We start from the raw sequence: 20988 nt of genomic DNA on the forward strand, positions 1-20988 counted from the left end.
GGGAACCGGTAAATCCAACTCCCAAGTAAGCAGAAAGAAAGAGCATCTTAACCAGTAAGATATGTCTCTCATATCCTTGTCCAAATATAGGACAGGTATATGTTGCTATTGACTGGAACTATTTAGTATTTCCACATGCATATGCATGCAATAATTAAAGGCATTAATGGCAAGAACGTTAACAAGTATTATTGAGGACTTCAGGTTATGGTGCCATGCTGAACAGCAAGGTGTTGGATTGCTATTCAAGCAATGAAAGATGATTTCATATCAAGACCTGGTGGGCTGCTGAATGGATTACAATAAAAAAAAGGCAATGAAAAGATGTTTCTGTCACATGTGTAAGGTAGTGGTTTTTATTGTGTGTATTTTAGACTCCCTGTGTTTTTAACTTGTAATATGTCTGCTTTTTAGTGTGTATTTTTAATTGTGTGTTTTTATTGCATGTCGTGTACACTGGGAGTGTGTGTGCTTTTATTTTGAAACAACCTTATTCTAGTTGTGACACTCCCAAACGCAATCACTGCACCTGGGAGAGATTGGCAGGACTTTAAGAAAGCGAGCAGAGAAAGCTGGACAGGAGAGAGGAGAAACGAACGCGTGACAAGAGGATGTGGAGGCGAATGGCAGCATCAGAACGGCGGGCACCGGGGACGGCGGCGCCATGATACCAACGGCACCAGGACACCAAGAGGCGGGGGCCTGGAATGGTGAGCGCCGGGAATGCCGAGGACGGCGGACGCCGTGGCACCGAGGACGCTGGGGATGCCGAGGACTGTGGACGCCGTGGCTCCGAGGACGTCGGGAGTGTGTGCGCTGGCCTGGAGGTTGGACCGAACCGAGGACGTGTTGGCGCCCCTTCCCCGGTGACAGAGACAACCCCGCCGGCGGCTGTGCGCGTGCTGCCGCCTTCCGCCTGCAGATAAGACCTTGAACTGTTTTACTGGACTTTTATCCCCTTAGGTTTTAGGACTTTCACCTGTGATTTTAACCTGATTTTATTCAGTGAATAAATAATCAGTGTGCATTCTGTTGACATATTGTGGTTTCTTGGTTTTAACAACTGCTCTTCCGCCTGATTTTAAATGTAATCAATTTTAACTAAACACCTTTTGTAAAATACATCATTTTAACTTTTTAAACACACACTGTAAAAATCCTGTGTTACATTTCCAACAAAGTTTTTATTTGTTTGGGCACTTACAAACACACACTTCCTCCATAGAAGTGTTTTTGCATATAGGCATATGTTCTTTGTTTACACTGGCATCCAATTGCGGCTAAGCTGCACTAATTACAACAGCTGACATTGTTAATCGGATTTATCCACTTTAATCTGAACAGCTGCAAGGGCCACCTCACTTGCTTGGACATTTTTGTAATTGCTTATTCAAAGGAATGGCAGCTTTCCATGTGGCTCCCACTAGATCCCAGCTGAAGGATCAGTGATGGCACTGAAGACTCTGAGTGGTGACAGGCTACGTCTGTACGCTCCTCAAGGACTACTGCTGCAAAAACAAGCCAGGTAGAGGCAATGATTTGAAAACAATGGGGTAAGTTTCCTCACTTCTGTTCGCAGACTTTCAAATTAATTAGATGATGTCTCAAGAAAGCATGCATAGCAATTTTACCGCAGGTAGGTAGAACCACAGGAGGACATTTGAATAGGAATCTCTGTCTGTCTTTCTCTTGCTCTCTCTTATTTGTCTAAATACCAAATGAGCACAGATGCCAATCATTCAAAGATAATTAACCCCTCAACTGATATAGCATTATAATGGCAATGCAGTCCGTAACCCCGACTCTCCAACTGTGTAACTGTCTCATGGCACTGAGTTGTCCACTTGGAAGTCTTCCACATGGGGATATTTTCCAGATCCGTCCATCCATACTGTACATGTATACTTTACTTTCCCTATCACAGGACATCAGCATGTCACGTCTAACTTTCAACATCAAACAGAGTTGTAACAGACTATCAGGTTTGGACAATGAATTTTCTATTGCCATTGCTTCCATTTTTGCTGCTATCCTCTCATCACTGCAGAGGGTGACAATGTGATAACACTTAAAGATCCAGTGGGTTTGATTAAGGGGATGCACCATGTGAAAAAAAAACATGCTATCTTGGATGCCCCATACAATAGATAAGACAGGTTTAAGTGCCCCGTTTCAGTGCCCATCTTGTGTGTTGGTGTACCACCATATATGAATGGTGCCCTTTTTATTTTATTTCTTTTCACCCCCGCCCCTCAAACATCCTCAGTCCTCCAATGGATGGCAGTAAAACCTACACACTTTTAATACCAAATTGAAAGGCAGCAGACAAAGAGCAGTGGAACAAAAAAAAGAGCAGCCAGGTCCATTCTACAAACATAAGGACCTCACTTAGTTACTTATTTACAGAAAGTGGAAATTTAAGTGACTACAGATCATTTTGACATGGGATTGCACCATCTGCCACACTGTCAACATATTCCCATTCTGAACAACGACCACTCAGCAGTCATTACTGCATTATTTCATGAGTACTCATCTTTGAACTCTACCTTCATTTTGATCTCAACCACACAGCTGTAAAGTTTCATCACTGGGTCTTGCACGGTTGTGAAGCCACAGAGCGAGGACATGAACAGTGGTGAATTTGGAAGTGTGTTACAGTGATCCACAAGTATGTCAGGACCGAAGTGAGGGTGGACCCAAAACGCCGGACACAGATCTCAGAGAAGACAAACTTTAATCCAAAATGGGTTTGGGTACACAGGTAATCACTCCAAGACAGGCAAACAAGCCAAAGCATCGAAGAAACGGGGAAAAACGTCAGGTAATCAAAAAACACTCAGTACTCTAGGAATTCACTGAAGCGTGAGACAAGCTAAGATGAACTGGCACGGAGGGTGGGGGAGATGGACTAAAGCACACAGGGAGGTGAAACACATCAGGGCGGTGCAGGTAATCACACAGGAGGGAGGGACACAGGGCCAAAAGTGATGGACCTAAAACAGAGACAACAAGGTGAGTAACAAAATAAAACACAGGAAGCACAAGACAGAAACTGACAAAATAAGAGGGAAACACTTAGCTGGGGAGATATGACAAAGTACAAACAAACTTGGGCCAGGGCCATAAAGGGGGCCCCACCTCCCAAATTCTGGCGGTCTTGCTCATTCCATGCCCATTTGTAATTCAGCCTTCCTTTTAACTGTTCAAACCCCCAGGTCCCGCAATTGGGGGACTTTAAGACATGCAGAACAACCACAGAGCCACTACTGCACTTATTATAAAAGAATATAGTCATATTTTATATCAAATTAAACAGTAGAAGCCGGGCTACAACGCGTAAAAAACATGTTTATATGACCCAAACACAGCCACAACACTACTCAAATAAACAACTAAACATCAAACTTCGAAGTATTCAAATAAACCTTGTGGTTGCAGAGATATACTCATTTTAGGCCTAGAAAATTGGCTTGGGGCTTAAAGGGTTAATCCCAACAATACAATAATTCTTTGTATATTCCTGATACAAAAGGTGTCTCCAGGAATACATTTGGCCATTATGATGCACACATTCACAGACTCAAGAACTAAAAGCATATCCAGCCGACACTGTTGCAGCTGGCCAGACTTCACAAAACTGCCTTCCTAATGGTGAATCCATACAAAAACACACAGACAGAGCAAAGTTGTCTGCACTCAAAGCACAACATTATCCTGACAGTATGTTTTGACTCTGCTCATGGGTCTTTTTCTCAGTGAAACGTGACCAGCATATCTCAGTAGGTGGGCTTTGAAGAAGCCTGATGCCCTAATGACACGCCTGTTGCCAGTGTCAACAAATATTTCCTTCTGAATGACTAATTCTACGGTGGCCCTGAAGGGCAAACGACAACGACAAAAAGAAAAACACAACAACATTAACAAAAACACAACAACATTAACAAAAACACAACCACAAAAACAAAAACACAACATTAACAAAAACACAATCACATTAACAAAAACACAATCACATTAACAAAAACACAATTACAAAAACACAATCACATTAACAAAAACACAATTACAAAAACAAAAACACAACAACAAAAACAAAAACACAACAACATTAACAAAAACAAAAACACATTAACAAAAACACAATCACAAAAACAAAATCACAACAACATTAACAAACAATTACATTAACAAAAACACAATTACATTAACAAAAACACAATTACATTAACAAAAACACAATTACAAAAACACAATCACATTAACAAAAACACAATTACAAAAACACAATCACATTAACAAAAACACAATTACAAAAACACAATCACATTAACAAAAACACAATTACAAAAACAAAAAACACAATCACATTGACAAAAACACAATCACAAAAACAAAAACACAATCACATTGACAAAAACACAATCACAAAAACAAAAACACAATCACATTAACAAAAACACAATTACAAAAACACAACAACATAACAAAAACACAATTACATTAACAAAAACACCATCACAAAAACAGAATCACAACAACATTAACAAAAACACAATTACATTAACAAAAACACAATTACAAAAACACAATCACATTAACAAAAACACAATTACAAAAACACAATCACATTAACAAAAACACAATTACAAAAACAAAAACACAATCACATTAACAAAAACACAATTACAAAAACAAAAACACAACAACATTAACAAAAACACAATTACAAAAACAAAAACACAACAATATTAACAAAAGCACAATTACATTAACAAAAACACAATCACAAAAACAAAATCACAACAACATTAACAAAAACACAATTACATTAACAAAAACTCAATTACATTAACAAAAACACAATTACTAAAACACAATCACATTAACAAAAACACAACAACATTAACAAAAACACAACGACATTAACTTCTACCCGAAAAGGTAGGTACCTTCTACGACACGGATCAATGCTGATTGGACGAAAGCACGTCCGTCTTTTTAACAGGTGGGAAGGGCTGCTTTACGCCACACCAGACGGGTGTACTGCGAAGCCAGTTTAGAGGGTTTGCGAGGTATGTTGAGTCTAAAGCCAGGACTCCCTGTACTACAAAGGTGGTTCTCTTTAAACCGGCTAGATCACCATGGTAACTTATGCTTAGCTCATAACCTGGTCCTGACCAGGTTATGTTCAGAGTTTCAGCTTAAAATCGTCTATAAAAGCGCCGCTGTTTCACTGTGTAACTCATTCGGAGATTGCGTCACCATTCATTGAGAACCCGGTGGACCTGGGAGCAAGAATAATTCGGGCAGCACTACGACAGTGAGCGGCTTCTTCAAGATCGCACTGATCCGCTGGCATTTCCTGATGAAATTCTCTATGAGCGATATAGATTTTCAGCCGAGGGAATACGGTACATTTGCTCACTTATTGAGCCAAGTCTCAGGAATGCCACTCGAAGAAGCTGTGCGCTCTCTGTCGGACAAATTGTTTGTGTAGCCCTTCGTTTTTTTGCCACGGGAACCTACTTACATTCAGTTGGTGATGCAGAAAATCTGAGCAAGAACACACACTGACAAAATAATGGGGCAGCTTGGCTACATACCACTTTGAATTATGTTTTCGTATTTGGCTCTAACTTGCTGCCATGTCCGACTCAGTGGCGGTTCTAGACCAGTTTTAATAGGGGGGCCAGGTTGGGGCCGGCTTTTTTGTTAGGGGGCACATACAACCCGGGAAAAAAATACAAATCCCTCATTCAGACAAGGGATAAATGGGACTTAAAATAATGTTTAAATTTCAACAATTTTGATTGGGTAGTAAACTGCTGAGACACTTTATTTCCACCTTTCCCTTCTAAACAAAATCAGTGCAAGAAATCTGTCATTGTATTATTGATTCAGACTCCCTGTTGGGGGGGGGGCACAGGGGGGTCCAGACTCAGAGTTACGGGGGCACTGGCCCCTGTTGGCCCTCCCCCTAGAACCGCCCCTGGTCCGACTGCTGCTTTCACATCTTAATAAAATGCAATATGAAATATTAATTAGGCCAACCTAGTATTTATTTGTCACAGATGATGAGTAAATTTAGTTATTTCTTTGATGTGGCCATGAATAAACTGATGAACTGATCAATGTTTCACCCGTTGTAGGGCAGTGTACGCCCAAACACAAATCTTACAGGCTTGAGCAATTTCACTGTCAAAAAGCTCTTTATTGTCATTGTACAGGGCCAGTAGCTACATTTGCTTGTTCATCCCGACACAGTAATACAATAAAAAACACTGATCATTTATAGCCTACGCACACTCAGCCTCACTTTCAATAAAACACACACACGCATAACATAACTGAGATCAGTAAAATGTGAAAACAATATAGACATCATCCAAAAATGAAAAAGATAGTTGTTGCTTCAGTTTATTTATATGTAAAAGTTGCACAATGTTGAGCTTTCAGAAATTAAAACACTAAGGGCTTAATATAATATTGATCATAATATTGATCATTGTTAACTTATGCATTAACACGGTCAGCACTTTTCTGCCAGCAGCCCTCCCTTGCTCTATTGGCGGAGACAGTGTTACTTTTTGCCGTGATGGTTTCTTTGAATTCTTCATAGCTTTGCATAATAAGAATCTGCTCATCTTGAGTAAAATATGTGGCCTGGGATCGATTCATTTTCTAACGGAAGTAGAATAATTTGACGTCAAACGCCCCCTTTTATGTGAATGCGCGCAGAGCACAAAGCAGAGAACCGGACTTGACAAATTAAGTTGATAACCACCGTCGCAGTACCGTTTAATTCTGATTGGGGACTTGGGGCTTTGTTGAGCTGCATCATGAGCACAAAGCCTGGCTATGTTTAGCCCCCTTTGCAGTACAGGCGTAAAGCAGCCCTTCCCACCTGAAAAAAAAAAGACGGACGTGCTTTCGTCCAATCAGCATTGATCCATGTCGTAGAAGGTACCTACCTTTTCCGGTAGAAGTTAATGTCGTTGTGTTATTGTTTTTGTGTTTTTGTTAATGTTGTTGTGATTTTGTTTTTGTGATTGTGTTTTTGTTAATGTAATTGTTTTTGTTAATGTTGTTGTGATTTTGTTTTTGTGATTGTGTTTTTGTTAATGTAATTGTGCTTTTGTTAATGTTGTTGTGATTTTGTTTTTGTGATTGTGTTTTTCTTAATGTTATTGTGTTTTTGTTAATGTTGTTGTGATTTTGTTTTTGTGATTGTGTTTTTCTTAATGTTATTGTGTTTTTGTTAATGTTGTTGTGTTTTTGTTTTTGTGGTTGTGTTTTTGTTAATGTTGTTGTGTTTTTGTTAATGTTGTTGTGTTTTTGTTTTTGTGGTTGTGTTTTTGTTAATGTTGTTGTGTTTTTGTTAATGTGGTTGTGTTTTTGTTAATGTGGTTGTGTTTTTGTTAATGTTGTTGTGTTTTTGTTTTTGTGGTTGTGTTTTTGTTAATGTTGTTGTGTTTTTGTGGTTGTGTTTTTGTTAATGTTGTGTTTTTGTTAATGTTGTGTTTTTGTTTTTGTGGTTGTGTTTTTGTTAATGTTGTTGTGTTTTTGTTAATGTTGTGTTTTTGTTTTTGTGGATGTATTTTTGTTAATGTTGATGTGTTTTTGTTAATGTTGTTGTGTTTTTGTTAATGTTGTTGTGTTTTTGTTAATGTTGTGTTTTTGTTTTTGTGGTTGTGTTTTTGTTAATGTTGTTGTGTTTTTGTTTTTGTGGTTGTGTTTTTGTTAATGTTGTTGTGTTTTTGTTTTTGTGGATGTGTTTTTGTTAATGTGGTTGTGTTTTTGTTAATGTTGTTGTGTTTTTGTTAATGTTGTTGTGTTTTTGTGGTTGTGTTTTTGTTAATGTTGTGTTTTTGTTAATGTTGTGTTTTTGTTAATGTTGTGTTTTTGTTTTTGTGGTTGTGTTTTTGTTAATGTGGTTGTGTTTTTGTTAATGTGGTTGTGTTTTTGTTAATGTTGTGTTTTTGTTTTTGTGGATGTATTTTTGTTAATGTTGATGTGTTTTTGTTAATGTTGTTGTGTTTTTGTTAATGTTGTGTTTGTGTTTTTGTTAATGTTGTGTTTGTGTTTTTGTTTTTGTCGTTGTCGTTTGCCCTTCAGGGCCACCGTATAATTCGGATGAAAACTGCTAACACAGTGTTTTCAGCAAATCGTTTATATTAATGGAAAGATTTTTCTTTGGAACATTGCTACCAAGTTTGTATGGAGTCTTTTTTTGTATGGAGTACAAACAGAATTTCATTCACTTCCATAACATTGGTGGTACATGGTGGCTGATAGCTCAGAAACGTAGGCACAGAGAAGCTACTTAAAGAAACATCATACAACTTAAAATAACAGCTTCAAAACCATTGTGATTGTACAGTGTCTTGTAACAGGTTGAATGGTGTCTCCTTCTTAGCTACCACTTGTGTAACTTCAGTGAGAGGTTAGGATCACAGCGTTACATGCATGTTTTCTTCAACATACAAGTTTTCAACACATAACATTGATGTAATGAGTTTTGTTTGCAGTCAGCACCTACATTATTTCTGAATGGATGTTGTTACAATTGCTGAATAGAAAGATTCAGATTAGTAAAATTAATCTGTGTTTCCTTTGTGCTGCTAATTTCTACTGGATGATTCAAAAGAAAGGACAATGAAAATGCAAAGAGACATAGCAGTATATAACAAGAGTCTCCTCTTTGCTGAGAATCAGGCCATTGGGAAACAGAGCAGGGATATTCTATTTAGTGTATCTTAGAGAAAATCTTGAAAGCAGTTGTTTAGGTTTTTATGACCTAAATGGTGCTTAAAATATCATATCTTTATTATTTCTCTTGACAGAGTCAAAACATGTTCTGTTTTTGTGCGGGTTGTTGGATTAGAGAAAATTGAATTTGGTCAAGATGAGAAGGTCACTTCTTCGGGCAAGAATGTTATTATTGGTGTGACAGAGTTTGGAAGAATCAAATCGGTGGGACCTGAGGGGGACAGTGTGAAGCCAGCAGGACATGATAAGATCTGTAGTTCATCATAGACGTGTAGCTGATGGGTAATGGAAAGGGTCTCACTAATCTATAGTGGGGCCACGTCGAACTAAAACCAGCTCTGAACTAGGATAGAAGATAAATCCCCAGAAAGAAAAAAAAAGATTAAGATTAAGAGCAGAATAGAAATTTTGAACCAAATGTATTTATAAAACTCTTGGACTATTGGGTAGAAGTCCACCAGTAAACATTTTAGTGAGAGAGATGTTTAAGGAAATCAGTCAAGGACATTAATGTCTAAACTCCTGGGGGAAGACATTTAATGATTTATACTGACGAGGCTCGGCATACATTTAGTAGGGATGGGGCATTTATATACAGAATTGAGAACGGGCTGAGACTTTTTGACCAGATGTTGGTACACAATGCTTACTTTACTGCAATCATGTGGAAACTTAGAAAAGGGAGAGTGATAAGCAGTGTGTCCGCAACAGCTTCCGTTAATGAAGGAAAACCAAAACATGAGACCAAGTGATATTGAAAGCGGAGAAAATCCATAAAGTTGTTGCAAAGTGGGCTCAATGTGGAAGAAGAGGGAGCAAGAAAGTCTTTGAAAGAACTAAAATAGCACTTTTAAGTGAAGCAATTCATATTTCACACCAGTCTGGGCCAACAGAATGCCACAGCATCATCCGGCTATTCAAATGAGGCAGAAGGAATGAGAGATTAAATAAAATGCCAGGTCATTCTATTTGGCACAGCCATGTGTGAAATAGACTTTTAAACAGTCGGGTTTAGCACAGATAACACGGACATGGTTATTCTGGGCTCTGGTCGATAAAACATGCAGTCTGAGAGTGTGAGTGACAATACTTCTTCCTATTTTGGAACAAAACATCAGAGAGAAACAAAGGCTGCAGATGTGAGAGCATCCTCCACCACTCAGAGCTTTTTAATTTACAGACTCAGTTGATGACTGAAGGGAAAATAACTCTGCAGGATGATAAGGAAGCCTGACAGAACAAATGTGTGAAGATGATAAACATGTGGTGTAATTTTGGTGGGATAAAACAAACTGAATTAAATAAAAAAAAGAAATTCTAGAGCCAGTTTGTCATCAAAATGTTTTGCTAGGCATATAAGTCTATCTTTGACCATGAATTCAAAATATCAAGGTAAAACACTTCCTCACACACTTCCTTCCTCCTCAACGACACATACAACTTTTCGTATGTCACTTCAGGGGAATTAACATAGACTTGCATTCATTTCCTGGAGCTTTACCCTGACCCCTGACCCTACACCCTACACTCTAACCCAAACCCCGACCTTGCCCTAACCCTGATCTTGACCACTGACCGTGACTCACTTTGTATTATAAGAACATGACTTATAATGATAATAACAATATCAATGAGCTTTATTTATAGAGCACTTATCTAAACAAGGTTACAAAGTGCTTCACAGAAAGGGAAATAAATAAAACAGTTTAAGCAACAGTTTAAAAGAAGCCAAAAACACAACAAGATTATTACAAAACATCTGTGGAGCTGAGTGTAAGGAAAATTATAAAACACAAAAAGGTATTTAGGAATTCATAAACGCCTCCCTTCACCCCGTTAAGAACTAGAACTTTGTGTCTTTGCTCGATAATCAACAGAGTATCTCTGCAACTGCGAGCTCTATTTGAATAATCAAGGGGACACTTGAAATATTTTCTTCAGATGTGTAAGGATAAGTTTAAATGTCACCGGGTCTGAGTAAATTAAGTTGGCACACAGCATCAATTCAGATTTAATTACAGTTTTAGAAGGAATATCTCTTTGGAATGATGCAGCTGCAGCTCCAAATCTCTAGCAGACCAGAGCAAAACATCTGCCAACTTTTATGCTAATAAAGTGAATCAAAACAATGAAAGATTGACTGATTGATTGACACATGAGGACACTGGCTGCTGTACATGAAGCAATCTCACTGACATCTTCAACCTTCTTCAGTGCACCATATGTTTGAGACGCAGCATCTGGCTAACATCTCACAGAGCACTCAGACCTCATGCCAGCTCTCTGGTTTTGTTTACAACAGATGTCAAACTCTGCAGGATGTAGTGATCCTGTGGCGCACGTACGCACACACACACACACACACACACACTGCCAGCTTACGAAATCCCAAGCTTTGATTCACTCCAAACTCAGAACAGGGCACTCCACTGGCCTGACTTCCCAAACCAATCAATATACGAGCTCATAAACGTCTCGGGCTTCTTCACAAGCCTATTTATGACCCATAGATCTTGTCACGGTCACATCAATTTACCACGACGGAGACGTGTGAGGACTCCAAATGAGGGGCAACGAGGCCATCTAGTGGTTTGACGTGGAAAGGACCTGTTCGGCGCTCGTCGAACAATTCAAACCTGCCAGTCATCTGCACAGTCATGGTTTCCTTTGTCGCTAAATTGAAACGCCTGTTGCTCGTCAGCCACTCTTCATCCTGTCTGTTGGGATAGGACACATGGAGGCATCCTTTAATGACGAAACAAGAGGTTTAGGAGCTTTAATCGCCCTTCAGTCGGGGCGCTGATTTTCTCTTTCTTTCTTTCTTTCTTTCTTTCTTTCTTTCTTTCTTTCTTTCTTCTCTTCTATTTTGTCTTCCATTGCTGTAATTTGACATGTGCTGTCCACATTCCCTCCAATCTTTAAAACAATAGCTTGCATTTGGATCAAACGTCTCCAAAGGACCGCGCGCACACGCTCCCTCTTCTACGAGAGAGAGAGAGCGTGAAAGCTACCGGCTATTAACTACCTAATATTTGTATATATTTATTTATTTTTCTACCAGCTGGACTGACACTTGCAGCGCAGTCGCAACTCCGCAGAAGATGCTCTCGGGGGCTCTTCAGCCGCGCACCCAAGAAGCGGCTGCATCACAACTGAAGGCTCAGAGCGCACGGCTCCGCTCACAGACTGAAGCAAAGTGTTCATGCTGTCATAGATTAAACTATTTGAAAAAGCATATGGAATAGGAGCAAGAGTGAATTTCGGTTGCAGACTGCTCCAAATGCGTTTTACTTGGGAAGTAGGCACTTTTTAACTTGGATGTACTTTGGATTTTTTTCGATGGATTTCCTAAACGGTTCTAATTTCTCTCTCGGAGACTCTAATGCAACACCAACAGGTAGGTTGAAAAAACAGCGCATTGGTCATATCTCCCAATTCGAAGCTCATCGACCACCCTGCGTTAAACAAAAATCAATATAATGCTGATTTTTTCTATTTTCCTTTACACCCCCCATTTTAAACTCATACAAGCTTCAGTGTATGTTACACAGCGGGCTGCAGTTGATTCCCTTCACAGCCTGACGTGTTTGAAACATGCTAGGAGTATGACCATCTTCATCACATTAATTTAACTTAAACTTTGCCACTGCAAAAAGCTAAACCGTGATATGAGTGATTAAAGCACATTATATTTGTGCGAATATGTCACTTACTGGTGTTTTGGTAAAATGTTTTTAGACATTTAAATGACTTTCTATTTTTAGAATGTGACAAAAGGTACTTGCTTCCAACATCATAATAGTCATTACAAATACCTTTCGCCATCCCATTATCATTTTTCATTGCTCTGCCCTGCACCGATCGATGCACACACACACACACAAACACACACACGCGCACACACCCACCCAAACACACGCGCGCGCACACACACACACACACGCACACAAGCAATTAAAACATCTCTACAATGAATCTTTACAACAGCTTAAGAGCAAGATTAAGAAAACGTATAAGTGCTCTGCACCGCGTGATAAAAGATCTGCCTATGCAACACTAACAGACACATTTAGTAAACATTGTGATATAATGACTGTGTTATATAATGTACATACTGATACATTTCAGGAGCTCATTTGACAGCCTGACTAAACACAATGTACAGTTCTCTATGATGTGTTTTTATTTTTGTGCTTCTTGTCTCCAGCTGTAGATGGGGCCCCTCACTGCAGTGCCATCCTCCATGTCATCTTTGGCATCATCTGTTTTCTGGGTATCATGGGCAACTGTATTGTCATCTACACAATCATGAAGAAGACCAAGTGCCGAGCCAAGCAAACAGTCCCAGATATCTTCATCTTAAATCTGTCCATAGTTGATCTCCTGTTTCTTCTTGGGATGCCATTCCTAATCCACCAGTTGCTGGGCAACGGTACCTGGCACTTTGGAGCAGCGATGTGTACGGTCATCACTGCTCTTGACTCCAATAGCCAGATTGTCAGCACTTACATCCTCACCGCAATGACCCTCGACCGTTACTTGGCTACAGTCCACCCCATCCGCTTCAATTACATCCGCACACCTTGTGTGGCAGCGCTGGTCATCGGCCTGGTGTGGGTTCTATCCTTACTCACCATCATCCCTGTGTGGATGTACGCAGGTCTGATGCCTCTCCCAGACGGCCTGGTGGCATGTGCTCTCCTTCTGCCTGACCCAGTCACCGACATATACTGGTTTACACTTTACCAGTTCTTCTTGGCATTTGCAATCCCTCTGGCCATCATTTGTTTGGTGTTCTTCCAGATCCTCCAGCACATGTCCACCAGCGTGGCACCGCTGCCTCCACGGAGTCTGAGGGTGCGCACCAGGAAGGTGACCCGAATGGCAGTGGCTATCTGCCTGGCCTTCTTCATCTGCTGGGCCCCATACTACATCCTTCAGCTGGTCCACCTCGGGGTGCAGAAGCCAAGCCTGGCTTTCTCCTATGCCTACAACATAGCTATTAGCATGGGCTATGCTAACAGTTGCATCAACCCTTTCCTCTACATTGTCCTAAGTGAGACCTTCAAGAGGCAGTTTCTCAGAGCGGTGCGCCCTGTTAATAGAAAGTTTCGCGTGGCCCCGAGTACCACAGATGGTGGCAGTGTGAGTGTGAGGATGGTACCTGAAGGGGCTCAGCAGGAGGTGCAGGCCTCTGCAGAGATGCTACCATCCAATGTGACCTCACCATGAATACGAATCTGTGAATACAGATCAAAAGAACTTCATCAATGTGTATCTTTGAGACTTAAAAGTGCTATGGAATGGGACATAAGTGCAAACACACACATCAAAAACACATGTACACTAATTAGCAAAATTTTTTTCTACCAGTGCTGACATGTATTTACTTCAGTTCATACCAGGAGGAGTGAATCCACCTCGTTTTTGTGCCCACACACATATCGACGTTTCCATGGTTTTATTGTCTCTGCTTTATGTTCAGTCTGATGACAACTTAATACATCTGGTGGGGCTAACAACGATCACATCCACGATTGTGAATAACAGCTCTGGCTTGGAAAACAGTGAACTTATCCTTGAACCGTTTCAACACAGACCATTTTCTTCCAGAAAAAATAAATACCCCAGAGTACCAGTAGGTCCTGGTTGGCAAGCTATTTTCTGTTAACAAGGGGAGTAAACGTCACAAATAATTGCTTCTCAGGGCGGCCTTTCAAAACCGAAATCAGAATAAACTTTCAGAGTTGCTTGAAGTCTTGGACTTCTCAATGGACAAACATACACCAGACAGAACTGCACATGACTGAGGTACTGAATAATGGAAAGGAATGTGTTGAGAGCTTCAGGGAGATCTTTTGTATAAAGAAGTTATGACAATATATATATGTTTTCGTGTCCTTCTGTGACTGTGATTTCTGTAAAAATCTAACCTCAGAATACCATAAGGATGGAGCAGGAGACTGGACAGAATGTCCTTGGTCGTAAGGATGCATCAGATAGCACTGCTTACAAGAATTAAATGGAGATTCATGTTTGCAACGCATTAGCATTCTGCAGACTGAGTGAATACAATAACTCTCAATGAGAAGACCATATTAGTCCTGACTACAGTGACTGGAGAAGATGGAGAGGAGAATATTTGTATCATATCAGGCACTTGGCAGGCAGGGCTAAATGGAAAGTGTCTGTTTTTACCATGGAAAAGGTATCTTATCATCAGGGATGATTCAGTCAGCTATTCACCAAATTCATGTTTTTTAAATGTTTTTTTGTTCCTGATTGCTGTAAAAATGAAAAAGTCTGATTATAGAAAGGCATTCACCCTAACTAGGCAACAAACAGGAAAATGTACAAAAACAGAATGTGCTCTGCTGTTATGTAAATCTTTTTCAGAGGTGATTTTGGTTAATTTGGCATTTGGATATCATCCCGCTGGTCTGATTGCTTATTTTGTATGTTATCACGATATCATAGGAAAAAAAAAACTTGTTAACAGACTTTGGTGAAATTGTATAAAAGCTAAGCCATGGGTGAAGAGAAATGTGCATAATCTATGTATCATTTTACAAAGTACAAAGCAGTTATAAAGCAGAGTTGTGAGAGTTTGTGATTTTATCCATCTCCTGCACCAAACTTGCTCTTATGGTCCGTATGGAACAATGCTTTTGAATGTATTATTTTTTACGATCCATAAAGTTGCAGAGCTTCATCAAGGTACCTGCTGTAATTTAAATTGTTTTTTGTCAAGCAGTGAGAGTTACTGTATCTGCAGTATCGATTCAATTTGATATCCTAAGCCAGGAAAATGAATGAAGTGGGTGCCATTATTTCAATAAGATGTTGTTAGCGTTGTTGTATTGATATTGAGTAATGTTGTGTTTTTGGTGTGTGCAATTATTCTGATGTTTCTGAAGATTTGTTCATGTTAATATGAGATATAAAGTTCAGGGTTTCTCAACCTTTTTTGGCTTGTGACTCAGCTTTCAGAGTGTCAGAATTGTCTTGATGCCAGTGATTAGAGTTGCCAAACTGTCATCAAAATGGCCTCCCATTATTTTCAGTTTTTAAGTGGGCAGAGAAAACTCTAAATGAATCATTAAGTGGACCGTATAAAAGAAGCCTTGAGTTTGGCATTTTGGAGATTTGAGGTCAGAAGTGACCATATTTGGATCAGAGGGGTGGAGCTAGGGAGGACCCAGCCAGCCTACTTTGTTTATTATGTGCATTCATTTCTATGTCAGCCGTTTACCTGTGTTAAATGGGATGCTATTTTTGGCTTGTGAAAAAAAGGGCTTGTAACAAAATATATTACCAGAAATGTCCTTTAGAACGATTGAAAGCGAGGGACATTTTGAGACAACAAAAATGTTGCCATTAACATCTTTGAACTGAAAAAAGACTGAAATGATCAAGTTCTGAGGCAAAAACAGCAAGTTCACGTCCAAAAGATTTACACAGTGCAGTTTTCTACAGTCAATCACAAGGTAGCTTTGCCTTAAAGCATGCCCTGCTTTATTGTCTGTTTTAGTCTAAATGGGAATATAATTCACTTAACTGCATACTGTATTGAAAAAGGCTCATGATCGTGGTGGGGATCAAAACTCATCAGGAAACTGTTCAGTGAGGTAATAAATCAAATGAGAAGTACGGTCATTTTCTCATAAGCTTACAAACCACTGGACTTATTTTCAAAACCGGCCAAGTCACACCCTGCTGGCCGATAGAATAAAAACAAAAGTTTTACTTTTCAGACCAGGGAGCCACTTGAAGCTTTGTCTATCTTACCAACTCTGAACACCCCTCCTTATCGAACGACACACTGTAGGGTCTCAACAGGAAGGATGAGAAACTCTGCTGTAACTGTTTTTTTTGTTTTTTGTCATTGTTGACTAAACGTAAGTTGTGGGCCTCTCTATCTGTATGCTGTGAGCAGTGACAGCTTTACAAGACAAAACGTGTACTGTGACACATTTTTTGATTAACTGTCAAAGAACTGTGCTTTTTGTTTTCGAGCTTGTGTTTTCAACTCAGTGCACATTATAACTTTCTCTGACATTCAACACATGTAAAGCATTTCAAGTCTGAGATACATGCAGCTACTGTACAGTGTAAAGGTCCTGAGATATTTTGCCCCAGGCTCAGGGCTCATCCTGCAGATGCCTTTCATGCTCTAATAAAGATTTAAACTTCAATCTTCTTTTCTATTCTTTGTCTATTATTTTGACCAATTTAATTAACAATGCACCTGTCCAAACAAAGAGAGAGTCTGCAGTGGAACTTGATAAAATATGTGGCATTGCTGATCATTGATGGATAAGTGAGGAGGAGAGACAGAGATGGAGAGATGGAGCAAGAGAGCCCCAGGAAGGCCTCTTGAGGTTGCCTGGAGAAATTCCAAATCTTGCAGAATTCAAAATAAGATGTAGTGTTTAATCATGGACTAGAATACCAAGCTGGTTGTCCTTAATTTGCCAGAGCCCAGAAGTATCAAGTGTAAATATTTAATCGTAAAACTTAATAATAAAGGTGCAAATCATATACTTAAGCAATGCTCAATTATGACTCATGGTGATTTTTAAGCATGAATTTGCAATAAACCACCAAACTGACCCAAATGCAGGACACAAAGTTTTCTTTTAGCAACCAGGGAGAGGAGGAGAGGAATGGTTAGGGAATGAGGTCCGGAAGGTAGCGTGTGAGGTAGGGTGACGGCAGATCGTGGAGGAAACTGCAGCTGGCAGAGGTTGGTGTGATGGCAGAGAGTTTGTCGGCAGGCTGACATACGGGTAGGTGATCCCGAGGCACAAGAAAACCGAAATTTGAAAATGCTTAGCAATAAGCCTTGGCCTTGAGACAACGATCTGGCGATGAGTCACTGGAGAGCTGTGATAAGCAGATAAACTGAAGGTGAACGATAAACATGGGGGGCTTGTGTGCACAGCAGGTGGAGCGATGAGCTGATTGCAGAAAAACAGAGTGCATCTGGAACACAGGGAAAGGCACAACAGGGAAACACAGACGGACTCCAGGGGATAGAGCCATGATCGTGACAGAATGAATGCAGAATGTGGCCTGAATTCACATTGCATGCCATTTACAAACAGTCAAGTCACTATGACTTTATGTGCTTGCTTTATACATGATATCTCAGCAGTAGATGGGCTCTGTAGAACTTCTGAGACGAGGCGCATCCTCTGGACTGTCGCAAGAAAATCCAACCAGCGTCCTTCAAAAAGAAATCCACAGTGCAACAGCATCAAACAATACCAAACCAAACAATACTCAAGTTATTAAATCACAACTTCCTGCAGATTTTGGTCAACACAAGAAGTGTTGCATATCTCCACATTGGTGTGTCCGAATGACATGAAACTTTACAGGTTACTACTTCCCTATGAGCCCCTGAGGCTCTGTGCAAAATTTTGGCCGATTACCATTAGGTGGCGCTTTTTAAATTGAAGGATTTTATATCTCCACATTGGTGGCTTGGATTAACACGAAACTTGGTACAATTATTGCCAGTGCCCTTCTGAATATAGCTGATGAATGGTGTTACCAGGGGACTCTATATCTATAATATTAAAAATCCAAGCCCCTGCATCATGACCAGATGCACAAAAAACATTGGGGATACCAAACTGTCACTCCAAAAGGGAGTCGGCCATTTTGATTCAAAGTTCCCATTTCACACCCATTTTGATCCATTTCCATGCCTTGTACTTTAAGGAACTCCTCCTACAGATTGAACACCACAGACTTCCAATTCACTCAGTATCATTGTGAGACAGTGGCTTAAAAGCACACCCCCCTACATTTTTTGTTTATTTATTTACAACTAATTATTGTGACGGCTCAAAGACAAGATTGAGGCATTGTAATTGCAGAGTTTCACCACAAGAGGCAGATTGCTGTTAAGGGTCGCTCTTAGGCAGTGCAGGTCAATCCTTGTATTGTGATGAAGCCCAGAGATGAGTGCAAGAGTTACAATGCTGCTTTATGATTGTTTGCAGGTGAGCAAGCCACACCATTTCATAGTAACCTATGTGAGTTTTGTGGCTTGCTCACCTGCAAACAATCATAAAGCAGCATTGTAACTCTTGCACACATCTCTGGGTTTCATCACAATACAAGGATTGACCTGCCAACAAAGGAATAGACGGCCAACCTTCCTGGTCAGAGTGTAAGGAAGGTTGGCCGGTTTCCCAGATTTGACAGAGATACTGCTTCAGACAACAGATGATTAGAGTTTTCTGCATTTCTGCTCTTCAAAAATCAGTACCCTTTGTTTAACAGTTGAAGTTGAGTTGTATATGCACAATAATATGATTCTGATATATTTACATCATATGTTTACAGTAAATTAAGAATGATAATTAGCAATACATGCCAACCCACTAATAATTTCTAGGGGTTCCGCTGCTGCTGAGTTCGTATAATGTGGTTACAAATTTAAAAAGTTGCTACTTTTTATGATGCGCTCTGAGATGTACCAGAAATATTAAAGAATGCAGGTTCTTATCTCTTTTCTGTCTGCACAGGTAGCCCGCAAGGACAGAAGAAGATGAGCAGGATGAGGAGAAACAGCAGGACTTCCTGAGATGAGAGCTGCTAGCGCCCCCCCTCCAAGACCACATCCCAAGCGTCTTCCCCTCCATCATCCCTGACAGCTACATCCTCTCAGCCTTTGTCACTGCTTAATCCTCAGGACTCCCAGCGGGAGGAACACAGAGTGATGCAACTGATAATGTTATTTTCAAACAACTCTGGGATTTAACGGTGAGTGGAGAATGTCTCAAAGATACCGTCACCAGCCTGCAATCTGGCATAAACGTATGAGTTAAAATAAGAAACTTGATGATTGTTGACTCAACAGCCTCATCCCTCTCGAGCAAACCCATTTTAGGCACCAGCACTCTTCTTGGAAGAGAGGTTATCAACAGGATGTTAATTATATATCAGGCAATTACACGATCCGTATGCCGTTTACAATGACGTGGGACAAAGTGACTGGAGGAGAGACTGCAGCAATGAAAAGCTGGGCCTCTAAAGTGAGCTCCCAAATGAGGTTCCAGGAACAGTCCACACACACTCTCTTTAATTGATCACCAATTTTCCTCAGCTCTAAAGTGTGTTCAGTCTAAACTCACCCTTCACCATCAGTTGAACTGAGCAGAGAAACGTCAGCCAGATAACAAACTAATTGTGCTGTGAGTGTCTGCAACAGATGTTGCTCTCCTTCCCAAAGATGCTCCCATTATTTCATGAAGAATGAAGAAAAGCAGCAAATCCCTGAACTGCAATCAGCTTGAAAGATTATTTTGAAATAGCGATTAATTGAGTAATTACTTCCTCTCTGAGTAAGTACATATGTATTTTATATAGAATGAAGACTACAGAACAACACTAGTGCTACTGCTGGAGGAGTGTGAATGCACACAAGTTTTCTTGGCACCCAAGACTTAGAAGAGGCGTGATACACAGCTGGAATATACAAACCATGGTGGGAACAGGAGTCTTTAAAGAGGTATAAGTATACTATACACAGAAGTGGTATTTGTTAATTACGTTGATCAAATGCTTGATCAAACTCACTGTCCTTCGCTGTTGTGCCTCGTAAGGTGCTGTTCACATTTCTCACTGACATTTCACTGTCAAATGATGTCTCATTATGCCATGCTGTGAACTGAATTGAAAGTAAATATATAAATTGACATGAACCCTGTTCTGCTCATCTGACAGAGATAACAGAATACAGGTGTTGATTATAAGAAAACAATAGACAAATGCTCTGTGCCACAGGTCATAAATGATAGCACTTAAACATGTGACTACAAGGCAGAGATGTCTTATACTTGTCAAACGCCTGTGTCCTTGACACCTCTTTCCTGGTGTGGGAGGGACTAAGGCGGAATATACACTACTCACAATAAGTTAGGGATATTGTGAGAGACTCAGTGGATTTCATACATACGGTGTTTGTTTCACTTCAGAGAGTTTTGGGATAGGGAAGCAATTGTATTGGGGTGATAGACACACCTCATTTTGTGTTTTCCACGTAATGGTCTCACTGTGTACAGTGTGCCTTACATATTGGGGCCAATACCAAAAAACTAAAAGACAACCCTTTTCAATGTGGCATCAATTTCAACATTATGTGGGTATAAAAAGCTGGTATTGTCAGTAAGTCATTCCAAGTTCATCATTCAAACAGCC

General features: G+C 40.0%; 1 protein-coding gene across 2 annotated transcripts; it reads left to right on the forward strand.

Moving 5' to 3' along the window:
- Positions 1-1454: 1454 nt before the first annotated feature.
- On the forward strand, positions 1455-16934 carry mchr1a (melanin-concentrating hormone receptor 1a). Of its 2 annotated transcripts, XM_030417309.1 has the most exons (3): positions 1455-1553; positions 11834-12169; positions 12980-16934. In XM_030417309.1, the coding sequence occupies exons 2-3, from the start codon at positions 12091-12093 to the stop codon at positions 14002-14004; spliced, it is 1104 nt and encodes a 367-aa protein (XP_030273169.1). In that variant the 5' UTR covers positions 1455-1553; positions 11834-12090; the 3' UTR covers positions 14005-16934. The 2 variants fall into 2 exon arrangements, with proteins under 2 accessions (XP_030273169.1, XP_030273177.1); XM_030417317.1 differs by lacking the exon at positions 1455-1553 and having other exon boundaries at positions 11339-12169; positions 12986-16934.
- Positions 16935-20988: the final 4054 nt, after the last annotated feature.

This window comes from Sparus aurata, chromosome 1, assembly GCF_900880675.1.
Source record: "Sparus aurata chromosome 1, fSpaAur1.1, whole genome shotgun sequence".
NCBI lineage: Eukaryota > Metazoa > Chordata > Actinopteri > Spariformes > Sparidae > Sparus > Sparus aurata.

Bases quoted from the DNA above. Each gene is read 5' to 3' on its own strand.
- mchr1a (XM_030417309.1), top strand. From the start codon at position 12,091: ATGTACTTTGGATTTTTTTCGATGGATTTCCTAAACGGTTCTAATTTC. The intron at 12,170-12,979 runs GTAGGTTGAAAA...TCTTGTCTCCAG, and splicing joins CTCTAATGCAACACCAACAG to CTGTAGATGGGGCCCCTCAC.